General features: G+C 44.8%; 2 protein-coding genes across 2 annotated transcripts; one reads left to right on the plus strand and one right to left on the minus strand.

Annotated features, from left to right (window-relative positions):
- Nucleotides 1-1262: 1262 nt before the first annotated feature.
- Nucleotides 1263-2313, minus strand: LOC125347670 (olfactory receptor 24-like). The gene is given in 2 exon segments (XM_048340653.1): nt 1263-1691; nt 1693-2313. Coding segments are annotated over 2 exon segments (1050 nt in total).
- A 4866-nt stretch (nt 2314-7179) lies between these two features.
- LOC125347671 (olfactory receptor 7G1-like) lies at nt 7180-14502 on the plus strand. Its single transcript, XM_048340654.1, has 2 exons — nt 7180-7199; nt 13506-14502. Exons 1-2 carry the CDS (start codon nt 7180-7182, stop codon nt 14500-14502), a joined length of 1017 nt encoding a protein of 338 aa, XP_048196611.1.
- Nucleotides 14503-17563: the final 3061 nt, after the last annotated feature.

A 17563-nucleotide genomic window follows, 5' to 3' on the forward strand; every position in this document is an offset into this window, starting at 1 on the left:
AGATTCTCTTTCTCTCCCCCCCTCTCCTTCTTAATCCCCATGTGTATCTCTGACTCTGTCTCTCTGTCTGAATCTCTGTCTCTCTGTTTCTCTCTCTCTGTGTCTCTGTGTCTCTGTCTCTGTCTCTGTGTCTCTGTCTCTCTGTCTCTGTCTCTGTCTCTCTCTGTCTCTCTCTCTCTCTCTCTCCCACTCCCTCTCTGGATTTCTCTCTCTGTCCTCTTTTTATCTCTCTATGGAAAGTCTCTTAGACTCCCTGTCTCTTTCTTTGTGTGTCTCTCTGTCTTTCTGATCTCTCTTAGTCACTGTCTCTCTATGGCTAGATCTCCCTTCTCTTTTACTCTGACTTTGTCTCTCTTATTTTCTCTCTTAGTTGCTCTCTCTGTTTCTCTCCAGCTGGATCTGTCTCTCTGACTCTCTCTGTCTCTCGATGGCTTTATCTCTCCTACTCTCTCTGACTTTCAGAATTTCTCTGTCTCTCTCCATCTCTCCATGGCTATGTCTCTCTGGCTCTCTGTGTCACTCTGACTTTCTCAGTTCGCTCTCCCTGTCCTTTTATGCCTAGATCTCTCTCTTTCTCTCTCTCTCTCTGGCTTACTGTCTCTCTTTTTTTCTCTCTTGCACTGATTTGGTTTCATATCAAACATTCCTTTCTGGTGACTGACCTACACCATCTGTCCATCTGTAAATACATTCTACCCTGCTCCCACAAGGACACAAATCACCTCAGGGCTGCATTTCTTCAACAAGGCCTCCAGTCAATAAGCAAGACATGGCTGCTGGTTTAGTGCTAAATGGACTATGAACTCAGGAAATCCAGACGTAGGCCCCTGGAAGCCAGTGTGAGATTCCCTGACACAGCTCCTTGCTGGTGTTGGTTCTATCATTTGGGGCAAGAGTTAACAATGTCATCCAAAAGTGTGTGATTCTCTGATGCCAGAGGCTCGCACCTGTAATCCTAGCTATTTAGGAAGCTGAGATCTGAGAAGATTAAGGTTCCAATCCAGCCAGGGTAGGAAAGTCTGTGACAGTCTTATCTCTAAGGAACCACCAAAAAAGGTTGGAACTGGGGCTGTGGTTTAAGTGGTAGAGCACCAGACGAGAATGAAAAATTTCGGGCATAGTGCTCAGGTCCTGAGTTCAAACCCCAGGACTAGCACACGCACACAGACACGCACAGACACACGCACACCCCCATTTCCTTCAGAGCTTCTACCATTCAACTTTCAAAGGAGTTTGTCTCTTCATCCATACAATTCCAGACTTTACTCCAAGATCCTAGATATTTCCATTTGACCCCATAAAAACTGCCTCTTCTTGGGGGAGTCCCCTGATGATGAGGAAGATGACATGATTTTTCTATCTACCAGTTTCTTCAGAGACCCCTTCAGGTCTCTGTTCAGCATGGGGATGATGGCCATGTACATCATGGTGGAAGCTTTCTCCTTCACAGTGACGTGGTTGGAGGAAGGGCACAGGTACACCCTGATGGTGGTCCCATAAAAGAGGGCGACCACCGAGAGATGGGAGCTGCAGGTGGAGAAGGCCTTCCTCCTGCCCCCTGCCGAAGGGACCTTCATGATGGCCACGAGGATGCGCTTGTAGGAGGCCAGGATGCAGATGAATGGTGTGGCAATCACCAGGCCGGCTATGAGGAGCACAAAGATCTTGTTGACCATGGTGCGGGTGCAGGAGAAGTTGGAGGAGAGGGGTGAGGTCGCAGAAATAGTGTGGCAGTTCATTGTGGCTGCAGAAAACCAGCAGGGCCATCAGGAGGATGTGGGTGAGGGACACGAAACAGGAAAACACCCAGGGGCCTCCCACCAGCAATCCACAGAGGCATGGGCTCATGATCATGGTATAATGCAGAGGGTGGCAGATAGCCACGAAGCGGTCATAAGCCATCACAGCGATTAATATACTATCCATGATGCCGAAGAAATGGAAAAAGTACATCTGGGTGAGGCAGCATGGATAGGAGATGGCTCTGTTCTTGGTCTAGATGTTCACCAGCATTTTGGGAATAGTGTCAGTGGCCAGGCATAGGTCAACCAGGGAGAGGTTGGCCAGGAGAAAGTACATAGGTGTGTGAAGGTGGGGGTCCCAAGAGATGGCCAGGACAATTAATAAGTTGCCCACCACTGTGATCAAATACATGCACAGGAACCTGGAGAAGAGGAATTTGTTGTGTTCCGGCTTTTCTGAAAGTCCCAGGAGGACAAATTCAGTGGCGCTGGTTTGGTTCTGGGGTTCTATGGCTGTGATTTCCCTGGAAGTAATTAACATGAGACTTTCCCTAAGTGCCATGGAGATCATTTTGAAAGTGATTCTCACTTCTTATCTATCTATAACCTTTGGTCAGTTTTTTATTCTTTTTTTCTTTTTCTGCTGGTCATGGGACTTGAATTCAAGGCCTGAGCACTGTTCCTGAGCTGGTTTTGCTCAAGGCTAGCACTCTATCACTTTGAGCCACAGCACCACTTCCGGTTTTCTCATGGTTCATTAGAGCTAAGAGTCTGGCAGATTTTCCTGCCCAGGCTGGCCTTGAACTGTGATCTCAGCTCTTAGCCTTCTGAGTAGCTAAGATTACAGGTGTGAGCCACCAATGCCCTGCTGACAGGGTCTTTGTGTTTCCTCATCTTCTTTCAAGCTGAGTGTACGGACTCTTCCAGAAATATGCCACCCCTACAAAGAACGAGGGAGGGGAATCTGGAGTGAATTCTTGCAGAGAGAGTTACTGAAGAATGCACTTCCAAATTAACAAACTGAATCCAGGCAGAAGGAGGATTCATCAGCCAAGAAGTTAATGTATGGATTGAAAAATTACCAGGAAACAAACAAGCAAGCAAAATGAGTTGAAAATACTTAGTGATATGAATGAGAAAGTTGGTTAAAATACTAGGCAACTGCAGGGTACCACTGGCTCATGCCTGCGATCCTAGCTGCTCAGGAGGCTGAGATCTGAGGCTAGCAGTTCAAAGCCAGCCTGGGTAGGAAAGTCCATGAGACTCTTATTTCCACTTAGCCACCAGAAAATCAGAAGTGGTGCTATAGCTCAAAGTGATAGAGCACTAGCCTTGAGCAAAAAGAGCTCAGGGACAGTGCTCAACCCCTGAGTTCAAGCCCCAAGACACACACACACACACACACACACACACACACACACACACACACACACACCTTAAAAACCCCTAGGCAACCTATAAATACATACAAAAAAAAACCCCAATGACAGTTGGCTATCTGGGAAATGTAAACCTCATTGACAAGGACTCCTCAAGAGGAAGATTATGAATCCACAATCAGCCTGAGCAATTATCAGCTAGACCTTACTTCAAAAAACCCAAATTACAAACAGAAGGCCTATGGGTATGGCTCAAGTGGTAGAATACTTGCCTCATCAAGGCATAGGTGAAGGTTCAACTCCCAGTGCTACCCAAAGAAACACCATGAGATAACCATCTCACCACAGTTGGAATGGCTATATTATCAAAACAAAACAAAAGATGCAAGCAATAAATGGCACCCAGAATATAAAGAAAAAGAAACGTACATACCCATTCGTCAGAAGGTTTATTTGCCTAATCACTATGTAAGACCATAGGAAGATTCCTCCAGAAAACAAAAAACAGATTTCTCCTAGATCTAGCTAGCTATTCTATGGTTTATGCCAAAAGAAAAGAAGTCACATACAATAGACATACACACATGCTGATGAATATTGTAGCAATATTCACAGGAGCTGTGCTAGAGAATTAGCCTAGGTGCCTGTCAATAGATGAATGGAAAGGAAGATCGGGTATATAGAATACTACTATTAATACACAATGGAATACTACTCAGCCATAAAAAAGAAAAGAATGAATCCTATTGTTGGCCACAAAGTATATGGGACCTCAGGGCGTCATGTTAAGGGAAATGAGTCATCTGTGTCTATGGAAAGACAAGAAATGCTCTCTCTCTCTCTCTCTCTCTCTCTCTCTCTCTCTCTCTCTTTCTCTCTGTCTCTGTCTCTGTCTCTCTCTCTCTCTCTCTCTCTCTCTCCCCCCCCCCCCCTTCCTCTTTCTCTGAGAAGGAAACAAGTAAAAGGTGACTTGTAAGCAGAGAGATTGTTTAGAAATGTTCTGGGCCAGGGGGAAGTTGGAATGAAAGGGAGAGGACAGAAAAGGTTGGGTGGATAGGATTGATGCATGTGCACATGGTGGAAAATGGCACACCACCAGTCACTAGTGTGTGCAGATAATATGTGTTACTAAAATTAAAAAAAAAAACCCACTAGATTAGGCAAAGCTGGGTGCTGGTGGCTCATGCCTATAATCCTAGGTACTCCAGAGGGTGAGCTCTAAGGATCACAGTTTGAAGCCAGCCTGGACAGGAAAATCCATGTGACTCTTATTTTCAATAAAATACTCAGAAAAAGCCAGGTGTGGCACTGTGGTTCAAGTGGTAGAGCAAAAGAAGCTCAGGGATAGTGCCTAGGCCTTGAGTTCAAGCCCCAGGACTGGCAAAAAAAAAACAAAAAAACAACCCCCTCCCCCAACCAAACAAAAATCCCCCCCAAGAATCAGAATTGGAACAAAAGAGCCAAAGACTAGTGCTATTCCATAGGTTGTCATTTCTCTATCAAGTATACATGACTGAATGCTATCATTAAAACTGTGAACATAGGGCTGGGAATATGGCCTAGTGGCAAGAGTGCTTGCCTCGTATACATGAGGCCCTGGGTTCAATTCCTCAGCACCACATATACAGAAAATGGCCAGAAGTGGCGCTGTGGCTCAAGCGGCAGAGTGCTAGCCTTGAGCAAAAAAGAAGCCAGGGACAGTGCTCAGGCCCTGAGTTCACGGCCTAGGACTGGCCAAAAAAAAACAACACAAAAAAACTGTGAACATAGAATGTGTAGCTTCTTTTTTTATTTTTTGTGCCAGTCCTGGGATTTGAGCTCAGGGCCAGATCTCTGTCCCTGAGCTTTTAGTACTCAAGCTAGTGCTCCACCCTTTGAGCCACAGCTCTACTTCTGGCTTTTTGGTAGTTCATTGGAGATAAAAGTCTTACAAGACTTTCCTACCTGGGCTGGCTTCAAGCTGATCCTTAGATCTCAGCCTCCTGAGAAACAGAGATTACAGGCGTGTGCCACCACACCTGACTGGATTCATCCATGGGTGAATCTACTTGTTAGATCAGAGCCTCATGGTGTGATCAGCCCCGGAAACATCTCAAAATGGCAGAGCCCTGCTCTACTCATCTCCCAAGCATTCCTTAGTCCAACTGGGGCAACAAGAACCATTTCACCTCTTTAGGTCAGGAATGAGGACATAGCCCTCCATCACTGCAGGTTTACACATCCACAAATTCAACCAACTGTAGATAAAGACAATTAACAAACAAACAAACAAACAAAAAAAGGCTGCATCTGAAACAAGCCAGGCAAAAAATGAGGACTGAAATGTGAATGTAAAAGAAAGAACAAAGGGCTGGGAATGTGGATTAGTGGTAGAGTGCTTACCTAGCATGCATGAAGCCTTCAGTTTGATTCCTTAGTACCACATAAACAGAAAGGCCAGAAGTGGCTCTGTGGCTCAAGGGGTAGAGTGCTAGCCTTGAGCAAAAGAAGCTCAGGGTCAGTGCCCAGTCCCTGAGTTCAAGCCCCAGGACTGGCAAAAAAAAAAAAAAAAAAAAAAAAAGAAGAAGAGGAAAAATGACTAGCAAAGCCAGGTGTCGCTGGCTCATACCTATAATCTCAGCTACCCAGGAGGCTGAGAGCTGAGGATCTGTAGTTCAGGAATGTCTGTGAGACTCTTCAACAAACCACAAAATACTGAAAGAGGAAATGTAGGTCAAGAGCACTAGCTTTGAGCACAAAAAGCTCAGGAAGAATGTCTAGGTCCTGAACCCAAACCCCAGGACCAGCACACACACACACACACACACACACACACACACACACACACAGGCACATACACACAATGACTAGAAATTGAGAAAGATGGCTAGAGTGAGGCTGGATTTTGTTAGTGAGCATTAAAGTTGTGCAAAACCTTCTGCTCTCTATACAATGAACACATGCTAACAAAATAGAAAATATTCAAAAACTACACACATAGTGGATATATATACGCATTATTCCTTAAATAATATACATACTATAATGAATATTAACCATGAATTCTTAATATATTAGTCCTCAGTCATCTAGAGATGACTTACAATCTACAGAAACATGTGTTGGCTATATGTATAAATTCAATATGTGATTTTACCCAAGCGATTGAGTATCTTAGGATTTTAGAATCCTCGTGGTTGTCTTAGAACCAAAGAAACAAAGAGAAAATTGTATCTTAGGATTTTAGAATCCTCGTGGTTGTCTTAGAACCAAAGAAACAAAAAGAAAATTGTATCTTGGCTTCTGCATTGCAGGCTCTCCCAGAACTACTGGACAAAAATACAAGAATATTGTCAGGCACTGGTGATTCATGCCTATAATGCCAGCTACTTAGGAGCGCTGAGATCTGAAGAATACAGTTCAAAACCAACTGGGGCAGGAAGGTGTGAGACTCTTACCTCCCATGAACCACTAGGAAGTTGGAAGTGGAGCTGTGGCTCAAGTGGTAGAGTGCTAGCCTTGAGTACAAAATGATCGACAACGTAACATGAAAGTCTTAAGTTTGAGCCCCAGTACTGGCACAAAAAATGTGGGGAAAAAAAGATCCAATAAGAGGATCAAATAAATATCTGCCTCCAGGCTGTGGTGGGAACCATGTGTTTCTTGAGGAACTCAAGCTGGTTTGGATAAGATGGTCCACAGGGTAGAAGGAACAGTGCCACAAAAAATAATGGTTTACGGCAAAGGTTTTGCAGTATCAAAGGGGGTGGTACTGGTGCCAGTGGCTCATGCTTGTAAATTTAGCTACTCATGAGGCTGAGATTTGAGAATCCTGGGTCAAGGCCAGCTGGGTCAGGACAGTCCATGAGACTCTTATCTCCAATGAACCACAGTAAAACCGGAAGTGGTGCTGTGGCTCAAAGTGGTAGGGTGCTAGCCTTGACCAAAAGAGCTCAGGGACAGAGCAGAGGCCCTGAGTTCAAGGGAGGCCCAGGACCAACAAAACAAGCCCCAAACAGCAGCAGCAGCAGCAGCAGCAACAACAACAACCTGATGTAGGTCAATACAGGTGGGTTACAATGAATATTACAGTGGATAGGTAGGAAGTGAGAAGTTGGAAGTTGGGAAGTGGGAGTTGATTTGGCCAAATATAATTTCCCAGCATTTCTCAGGTTCTATTCCCTCCCTCCTTCCCTCCCTCCCCCCTCCCCCCTCCCTCTTTCCCTCCCTCCCTCCCTCCTTCCCTTCCTCCCTCCCTTCCTTTCTTCCTCCCTTCCTGCCTCCCTCTCTTTCTCTCTCTTTTTTTTTCTCTCTCTCCCCCATGACTTACTGGGACTCCTTCTTCTTCGAGCCACCATCACTCAGGCATTCATTAGGCCAGCCTTACTTCTTCCCTTGCTGCGTTCAGGACCCGCATACTGTGGGCCAGAAGGATGCTCCGGAGAAGCAAGCGTGCATAGGGATCCTCCTTGCCTAGGCTCCAAGTGCAGCTCATGGGCCAGGAATGCAGGGGATAGTTACAAATTCTGGGCCCAGAAGAAGGCAATTCCCAAAGCTCCTTGTTAGACAAATTGTCCCAATGTCACCTTGATTCCCTCAGCAGTTTGGTTCCCTGGGGCTAGCGGGGCTGAGCAAGGTGGTAAGAAGTCTGCACAGACCATTTCAGGTGTTCAGGAGGCAGCTGAGGTACAGGTTTGAGTTTCCCAACTTTTCCTCCTCCATCTCCTCTGAGAGTAAGCTCCTGTACGCTTCCCAAAGCTCTTTCCAAAAGCCCAGGCTTGTCACACTGGAGGATGCCATTCCTCCAGGCCCCGTTGTTCCCCAGTGTTTAGAGCCGAGTATAATAGCCAATTTGTGGCATCAGCCTATGTGCCCCACAACAGATGGATGGCTGAAATTATGCTGCCATCTATCTATCTATCTATCTATCTATCTATCTATCTATCTATCTATCTATCTATCACCTATCAGTCATCTATCTGATCTATCATCTATATCTATCTATCATCTATCAGTCTATCATCTATCTGATTTATCATCTATCTGTCATCTATCTGATCTATCATCTATATCTATCTATCTATCTATCTATCTATCTATCTATCTATCTATCTATCTCCTATCTGATCTTTTTGTTTATCTGTCATATGTATGTATGTATCTTTATTATCTATATTCATTATCTATTTATCATGTATCTTATTCAGCCAAAAAGAAAAACGAAAGGATATTATTTTCAGGAAAATGAGTAGAATTGGAGATCATTGTGTAAAGCAAATAAACCAGTTTGGAAAGACAAATATCCTATGTTTTCTCTCATATACAACCTAGACCCCAAACCAGCAGTCATGAATGTATATGGGAGACTGTCGGGAGCTGAGCTAGCAACTAAGCTCATCCTGACCTCTGGCTGTGCTGATGTCACCAGAATGTCGGGAGCCAAACTTGCAGCTAGATTCATTCTTACCACTGGCTGTGCTGTTATCGCTAGGATGTACCAGATTCAAGGACCTTTGCTCACGGGCACTATCTGGAATTTCTTTGCCATTGTCTGCACCTTGCTATGTCAGCTGGAGTAGATTCTTATGTTAATCTACCTTTTCCTGTGTTTACCATAATCAAATGTTTGTGAACTTCAAAGCCCCTGTGTGTTCTTAAATTTTAACTACCCTATGCTATTCCCTGGTTCCAAAACTGCATATAAGCTGGAAGTTAAGAATAAACTTGGCTGCAGTCTTGAGGTTCAACCTTACGGCTGCAGACCTCCCGTACCCCATCTTTGTCTCCTGTCTTTTTTCTCTTGCCTTATTTTTCCTTTTCCTTATCCCCGCCGCCCCTCAGTCAGGATTCCTGTTTCACTGCCGGCTGGCCCGGCAGGGGAGACCATTGGGGAAGGGACCAGCTGGAGGTGAAAGGGGGATAAGAGGGTGAAAGGAGGTGACTGAATAAAAGTTCATTATATTCATGTAGGAAATGATTGTAATGAAACCCCTTAGTCTGCAGTAGGGGCAAAAAAAAAAAAATCAATTAGACTTTTAAAAAAAGAAAAAAAGAAGGAACAATCCAAACATCTTCCGTGTGTGTGTGTGTGTGTGTGTGTGTGTGTGTGTGTGTGTGTGTGTGTACCACCCCTGGGGGTTGATCTCTGGGCCTGGGTGCTATCCTTTATCTTTTTCATGAAAAGTGGGTGCTCTGCTACTTGAGCCACACCTCTACTTTTTGCTTTTTGATAGTTAATTAGAGATTACAGTCTCATAGGCTTTCCTGTCAGCTGGCTTCAAATTAGGATCCTCAGATCTCAGCCTCCAGAGTAGCTAGAATTATAGGCGTGAACCAATGGTACCTGGCAGATAGTGTTATTTTTAATTCTTCCACAACTATTGCAGAAAACCAGTATAGTAATCAACATTCCCACCAAAATACCATTATTTCCTTTTTTTATATTCTTGAGATTTTTACTTAAACAGTTCCCCAAATGATTTAAACAGATAGGTTCTTCTTTCTCTCTAAGTGTATGTGTACACAGATACTTTACAAGCAATTTAAAATATTTCCTGAGCTGTCTCCCCTTTACTTGTATTTTAACTAAGACACACACACACACACACACACACACACACACACACACACACACACACACACACACACCCTCCAATAATGTATCTGAAATTGCAGCTGGGAGGGGTGGTGGTGATATTCCTTCCACATCTTGAATGAGGCTTGTTAATATATTTATGCTGATTTTTGCCTTTGCCTCTGGACTCAACTAATCTTTTAGGTCCACCAAACATTTCCTGTGACAAGAGTCATCTGATAGGGTGAGTCAGAGTGTGCAGATTCATCACTTCCAGTGCCCAAATTCTGGCTGCTCCCTAGCCTTAAAAGACATAGCTGTAGGGCCGGGCTGCATCCTCGTCGGTGTGCCCTGCGGCGCCCGACCTGTTGGCTGCGGCCTTGGTGGGCTTGGGGCACACGTTCCAGCCAGAGCCCGGGCAGCAACCATGGGCGTCGGTTTGGAAGCTAGTACCAGCCCATCCTATATGACAGGCAGGCAGGCAGGCAGAGTTTAGAGAGAGGCAGAAAGAGAGAGAGAAAATTCCATCTGCCAGAGCACTCATAGAAGTTAAGTACTATAAAATATTCCAAATTTGTAAGATTGGGCTCTAAAATATTTCAAATTTGTAAGACGGGCTCAAACTTGAGCAGCTTTCCTAAAGCGTTTTAGACTGTCCCCCACTTGATGAGTGACCAGTGAAGCTGAACTAGAGATCAGTTGACTCCAAACACCCAGAATTGCTGATCTTGACCTAGCCCAGTGGCTTAAGGTCGGCAGCCCAGTGGCCTTCCCTGGGAGTGGGGCTCGGAACTTGGAGCCAAGATTTATGGTGGCTTAGTGGCCTTATGGAAAATTCAAGCTCCTGGCTAATGGTCACTCACCCTGTGGTTGTTGTGGTGGATGGAAGTAGAACACTCGGTCAGGAGAAGTTACCTTAGTGGTCCTCTGGGTGGGCTTAGGACAGTAGAATAGGTCCCGGGGGCAGCTTGGACCCCCCAGAAATGGGGGAACAAATCCACCGGGGAACCTATCCAGGTTTGGAACCAATGAAAGTATAGGTCTCAGCCATCCCAGAGGACCGTGTGGAGATAATCACAGACAGGAGAAGAAGGTTCATAAGGATGTTTAATAGTGGAGCCGTAGTTCCCATGGGGGAGAGAGCTACATGGTGTCTGCACCTTATCCAGGTGGCAGCTTCTCTCTCTCGGTGTAAAGGGGAACTAGGTAGGTAGTGAGTAGGAGTGGCTCATTAGGTATGGGTGGATCTGGGGGCTAGTTGGAGGAGCTGAGGACCTGAGGCTAGGGAAATGCTAACACTAATGGTTTGGGGCCTGCAGGCAAGGCCAAATGGAAAAAAGCTGCTCTTGCTCTTTTCTTTTAACTTGTGCTAATATTGAGGCTTCTGAAGTAATGCAGGGGTTAAAACAGAGAAGATAGGACCATGTTTCTAAATATACTGTTTCTAAATTTCTGGTTGCCATCCACCTTGTCTTCCCCAGTCTGTCCTACCTTACTTTCCCCTAAAATGGCTTTGGTCTCTTAATCTTAATGGATGTTGATGGGTGAAAATCAGTTTCCTGTATTTTCTTTAAGCTGAGTTTTTAAATTACTGGCTGCTGTTTACCATGCCTCATTATCACTAATCTGTCCTGCATCAGAAGCGTTTGGTCAAATATGGATTTCTGTTTGTTTTTTTTTTTAAACACATTCCCTCTATATTTCATCACCAAGAAATCCAGAGAGCCTCCAGAATTCTCATTTCTATCAACTCCCCACAAGATCCAGTGGAAGCTCTTCTCAAAATCATTCAATTTTATTTTCACCCCAACTACCTGTCACTGGATGCAGGTGAAGGTTAGCGAAGTTTCCCTCTAAAATTAGGGACTCTTCACTTAGGGTCCTTGACTTTGATCACAGAATAATTTCAATCACAGAATAAGAATTTCTGGACAAGTCATGATAGTAAGAAAACTTGGCAGAGCTTTGTTGAGTATGTAAGCAAGCAGGAAAACAGACAAAGACACACAGCAGACAGACAAGCAGAAAGGCAGGGAAACACTAACAGGGCATGGGTGTTCTCAGAGAGAGAGAGAAGAGAGAGAGAGGGAAAGAGAGAGCACTTCTTGGGTGTTAGGGTATTTATATGGGAAAGGCAGGGGATCTGGCTTCAAAGTTATAAAGATAGGTGTTTTATTTCTGCTCTGATCTCTCCTAGTGTTACTTTCTGAGTATCTGGATGTTTTGGGTAGGAGGTGTTAGGGCTAACCTGAAAACTGGAGTAACTAAATATAAGTTTTAGTGTTAAAATTATAATAGCTTCTAAACTCTGGTGATGACTCCATGCTAGAGGGCTGCACCCCACCCATGAGACTAGTTTCTTGTAGTTTGATATTTAAAAATGTAGGGAGCATTTGTTCACCTCTATACCTGGGTAACAACCATAGTAATGGACAGTAAAAAAATGATCATAGTCATAGACTATAGAAATAACCATAATAGTAGTAAAAATGCCATGGTAACTGCTGGGTTGGTTTACTTATGATTGAGTACTGGATTGTTTTAGCCCGCTCAAGCTTGCTTAGTGGTAATTGGAAAACATGGTCGCAACTGTTAAAATAAAGTTGGTACTAGGTCAGCCTGACCGCAATATTCTGCTTCTGTAAATGGCTTGCTTAACCCATTTGTGACTTGCTCTACTCCTGCACTAACCCCCTGCATCAGTGCTACCTGATCACCTGTTGTCAATTCCTGATATCCAGGCCAGTTCCCGATATCAAGGCCAAAATAGATAACTGAAAGGGTAGATAGCCAATAGAAATAGGACAAGACTTGCTTGCTAAATGCCATCCAATCAAGTATCTGCCAAGTTGGAAATACCCTGCCCCTGTTGTAATCTCAATAAAAACCCTGCCTATCTGAGGGTTGGGACTCTCAATCCAGATCCGCTGTGTTGGTGATGTTTGGGAGTCCAGGCTGGAGCTTGCAATAAAGACTCTCGTGCAAACGCATTGGTATCGGCTCCTTGGTGGTCTCTGGGGACTGGAAATCTAGGCATAACAGAGGTTGCTTATGTTTTGGGGGGGGGCATATCTCTCAGGAGGGTATATGCTGCCAAACAACATTTAATTCTTGGGTTGAGAAATGCATCTCTTAGGAAGGAAGGTGTCTTATTGTCTCTCTTTGAAGCAAAGATAGTGCTTCTGTGTTTCTAGAACAGGGTTTTTTTTTTGGCCAGTCCTGGGGCTTGGACTCAGGGCCTGAGCACTGTCCCTGGCTTCTTTTTACTCAAGGCTGGCACTCTGCCACTTGAGCCACAGCGCCACTTCTGGCCATTTTCTATATATGTGGTGCTGGGGAATTGAACCCAGGGCCTCATGTGTACAAGGCAAGCACTCTTGCCACTAGGCCATATCCCCAGCCCCTGCTTCTGTGTTTCTAAATACCGTGTTTCTGAGTTGCTTTCACCTGGCTTCCTTTCCCTCAATTTATTCTGCCTAATTTTCCCCTAAATGACTTTGGTCCCTTAACCTTAAGGGAAGTAGAAAAATGAATATCTCCTGTATTTGGTATAAGCTTATTGTTATATGGGAATTCAGTTTTGAGAAACAGAGAAACCATATTTTGAGAGGTTGAATTGAGAGTTTTTATTGGAGAGCCAGTGACTGTAGGTGGGTTCCTGCCTGAAGACCTGCAGCTCAGAAAGTAGCTTGCACAAAAGCTTTTAAAGATAAATATTATAAGTTTGGGGTGGAGACCCCCGAGCCAAACAAAAGCGAACCATATAGGGAAGACTTGTTACTTAGACTAGTATCCTTATTGCAGTGCTCACTATACCTCATTCCCTCCTAGCCCATGCTGCTTCATTTCCAATAAGATTGGGCTTCACCATGAAATTCACAAACCAACTGTGGTGTCAGAATTATTTCTCCTGGGATTCACGAATGACACAGAACTCCAGCCTCTCATCTTCAGCCTCTTCCTGTCCATCTATCTGATCACCATCCTGGGCAATCTGCTCATCATCCTGGCCATCAGCTCTGATCCCCACCTCCACACCACCATGTACTTCCTTTCCAACCTCTCCTTCAATGACATCTGTCTGAGCACAACCAGGGCACCTAAGATGCTGGTGAACACCCACACCCAGGACCAGGGAATCTTGTATGCAGGCTTCCTGGCCCAAACCACTTTGACTTTCTGTGGCTTAGAAAGTTGTCTCCTTGAAGTAATGGCCTATGACCACTATGTGGCCATCTGTCATCCTCTGAGGTACACGAACATCATGCACCCTGGCCTCTATGTCCTGCTGGTCCTCTGTTCTCTCCTCATGAGTGCAGAGCATGTCCTGCTCCACAGTCTGATGGTATTGCACCTGTCCTTCTGCCGGTATGTGGAGGTCCTTTACTTCTTCTGTGAGCTTTCCCAGGTCATCAAGCTGGCCTGTTCAGACATCCTTGTCAATAACAACCTCATCTATTTAGTGGGGGTCACAGTTGTTTGTGTACCCCTCTCTAGGACCATATTCTTTTACATCCAAATTGTGTCATCTATTTTGAGGATCTCCTCAGCAGGAGGAAGATCTAAAGCTTTCTCCACCTGTGGTTCTCGCCTGTTGGTTGTGTCCTTGTTCTATGGGACAGGGTTTGGGGTGTATCTGAGTTCTGCAGTGATTGATGCTTCCATCAAAAACATGGTGCCTTCCATGTTATACATTGTAGTCCCTCCACTGATGAACCCCCTTATCTACAGCTTGAGGAATGGGGAGGTGAAGGCAGCCCTGAGGACTCTCATTATAGTGGCACCTCTTTTGTGGCATTGTCCTTGGTTTGATGACCTGAGATCCTAGAATGAGTGAAAAATGACAAGAGAATTGGTCTGTCAAAATATCTGGCACTCTGTTACTATGTCTTTCCTTTCTTCTTTTCTGAAATATGGATACAGGATCTAAGTAATGTCATTTTTGTCCTCGCCGCCATCTTGGGACCTTAATAGAGGACAGGGACTGTAAGGGTTGCTGAAAGGAAACTTCCATGCAGTTCAGGTGGAAGAGAACCTCAGGTCCTCAGCTCCTCCCATTAGCCCCCAGATCCACCCATACCTAATGAGCCACTCCTACTCACTATTACCTACTTCTCCTTTTACCCCAGAGAGAGAAGCAGCCACCTGGATAAGGTGCAGACACCATGTAGCTCCCTATCCTGTGGGAACTATGGCCCCACTAATAAACCTCCTTATAAACCTTCTTCTTCTGCCTGTGATTATCTCCGAATGGTCCCCTGGGTTGGCTGGGCCATATCCTTTCATTGGTGCTGAACCCAGGATAGGTTCCCTGGTGGGGGTTCTGGGGGGTCCAAGCTGCCCCTGGGACCTATTCTTCCATCCTAAGCCCACCCAGAGAACCACTGAGGTAACTTCTCCTGACCGAGTGCTCTACTTCTATCCACCACAACAATGACACATTTGAACCTCCAACCAGGGTGAGTGATCATTTAACCAGGGGCTAGGACCCAATTTTCCGTAGGGTCACAGGGCTGAGGCTTCAGCACACAAAGAGATTTTTCATAGGGTCACAGGGCCGAGGCTTCAGAGCCACACAGAGAAAAAAATCTTGGCACCAAGTTCTGAGCCCCACTCCCAGGGACTATTAGTATCAGGCTAGGTAGGTCCAGGGAATCAGCAATTGGTGTGATGACTCCAATTAGCTGTTTATTCCCTTAGTCGACTCCATTTTGGAGTCAACTGAACAGAGCCCCACTAGGACGCTAGTGGGTTATTGCTAGTTCAACTCTGCTGGTCACTCACCAAGTCGGGGACAGTCTAAAATGCCTCAGGAAAGCTGCTCAAGTTTGAGCCCAATCTTACAAATTTGGAACTCCATGTGGCCCCTTCATGGGACCTCTAGTATTTTATAGGACTTACATAACTTCTATGAGCACTCAGGCAGATGGAATTCTCTCTCTCTCTCTCTCTCTCTCTCTCTCTCTCTCTCTCTCTCTCTGTGTGTGTCTTGTCTCTCTTTCTGCCTCTCTAAACTCTGCGTGCCTGCCTGCCTGTCATATAGGATTGGCTGGTACTAGCTTCCAAAGGTACCAAAATTTGTTTAACATATCCTTTGAAAGACACAAAGAAAGGTTTTCTGTTCTTGTTACTGATGCTTGTTAAGCTTGGATAGTCAGTTAAATTCTGCTGGTTGTTGGCTAAATCCTAAGTTTTCTCTAGCATTGACCACGTGGTGGAAAATGGAATTGGTTTTAACAAGCATCATCTTGGTTCCATCAAGGTTCCAAAAACTCTTGGAGGTGGAAGCCCACCCATCCCCCAGGTAATGGGCGTGGCTAATTTCGCAAGGCTGGGCAGGGATGTGGAGACTCTAGCTCCTGGTAACCCTTCCCCCCACCCTGAACTCTGTAACTGCAGCCTTGCAATTCAAATGTGCCTTGCAATTCAAATGCTGAAGGTGAAGGTGTCTTACTGTAAGGTTCTGACCAGCTCCTCCACCATTATGCCATACCACGTGTCTGTGTTCTGTTCGTGTCCTGTCTCCCATCTCCTGGACCTTCTCTGGTCCCCATTGGAGCTGAACTGGTTTCTCAAAATGTGGCTTCTCCATTTCCTTGCTGTAAAATTTGTTTGCTGGAAAAGGTTTTGTTTTCTAACTGACCACGTGATTCTAAAATATGGGCAAAATAATGTCATTTTGCCACTGGAATTCCAGAAAACTTACATGGCCAATTAAAAAAAAATTCTAAGTGTTCCCCAAAGCTTGTGCACAACTGTCTGTATGTCTGTCAGTAAAATATGCAAAAAAAACTGACATAATGGTTTCAAAATTACTTGCTTTTGACTACTATTTTAATTTCCTTTAAGTCTTGTGTTAAACTGATCCTGCAGCCTGTGAGTAGAGTCACAGTGAACAGCCTGGAGGCAATCCTCACTCTTATTACCAGACTCCAAGCCCAAAACAAAACAAAACAACAACAACAAAATCAACCCAGATTTTAAACCCAAACTGATCATGTTTGGGTGCAAGCAAATGTGTCTAAGAAAAACTCCAGAAGGTTTAAATATGCAGCATGTGGTATAAGTACAATGATGTGAAACCAGTGTGTTATTCTTTATGTCCATCTATGCTAAAAGTCAAGTGTACATCTGATCCTGACAATTCTTTGGTATAGACTAAGATTTTGCTTCTCCATTTTTCTCTCCTGTGCTCTCATAAACTCTTTAAGATCAAGGAACCAGAGTCATTTTGGAACAAGTGTGCAAATATGGCTGCTAACCTCGATTTTCCTGACCCAGGATTGATATTTTGCTTTATAGGATGCAGGTCGACATGTGTGCTAGCTGCGTAGACTGTGGTGGTATGTGGCTAGAAGAAGCTGCCTCCACAGTCTGCTCCCAAATTGCCTGGTTTCCTTACTAGTGATTCTTTACTCCCTTTCTCTTGCATGGGAAACTGCTCAGGGAATCTAGGAATCACTGGTGGTGTTTGTGAAGATTTTGACAGGCCCAGAGTGCTCTGACTCTGCCTGGCCCAAAATTAGAGTTGGGTTTATAGCAGGCCTATCATGACAGAGTTGCAACCGAGACTTCAAGTGTGAAGTAAGTTAAGACACATGTCTGTGACTCTTACGCCAAGGTGAAAAGCATCAGAGTTGTGTTTGGTGGCCACGGGTTTGCATTGGGGTAGCATTGGTGTCCTTCCCCTCCATTTCTCAGAAACTGTTGTGGCTGCTTCAGAGAGCAGACTTGGTTGGCCTTTTGTTTGTGTGGATTTTGTGACTCAGAGTAAGCAACCAAGGAATACTGGGAGATTTCAAATGTCTTTAACTAGTCTGTGTAGAAATTAGCAGGTAACCCAGCAGGAGGTGTGACAATCTACCCAGGGGACTCTGAGAGATGCTACT

This window comes from Perognathus longimembris, chromosome 3 (assembly GCF_023159225.1).
Source record: "Perognathus longimembris pacificus isolate PPM17 chromosome 3, ASM2315922v1, whole genome shotgun sequence".
NCBI lineage: Eukaryota > Metazoa > Chordata > Mammalia > Rodentia > Heteromyidae > Perognathus > Perognathus longimembris.

Bases quoted from the DNA above. Each gene is read 5' to 3' on its own strand.
- LOC125347671 (XM_048340654.1), top strand. From the start codon at position 7,180: ATGAATATTACAGTGGATAG. The intron at 7,200-13,505 runs GTAGGAAGTGAG...ATTCCCTCCTAG, and splicing joins ATGAATATTACAGTGGATAG to CCCATGCTGCTTCATTTCCA.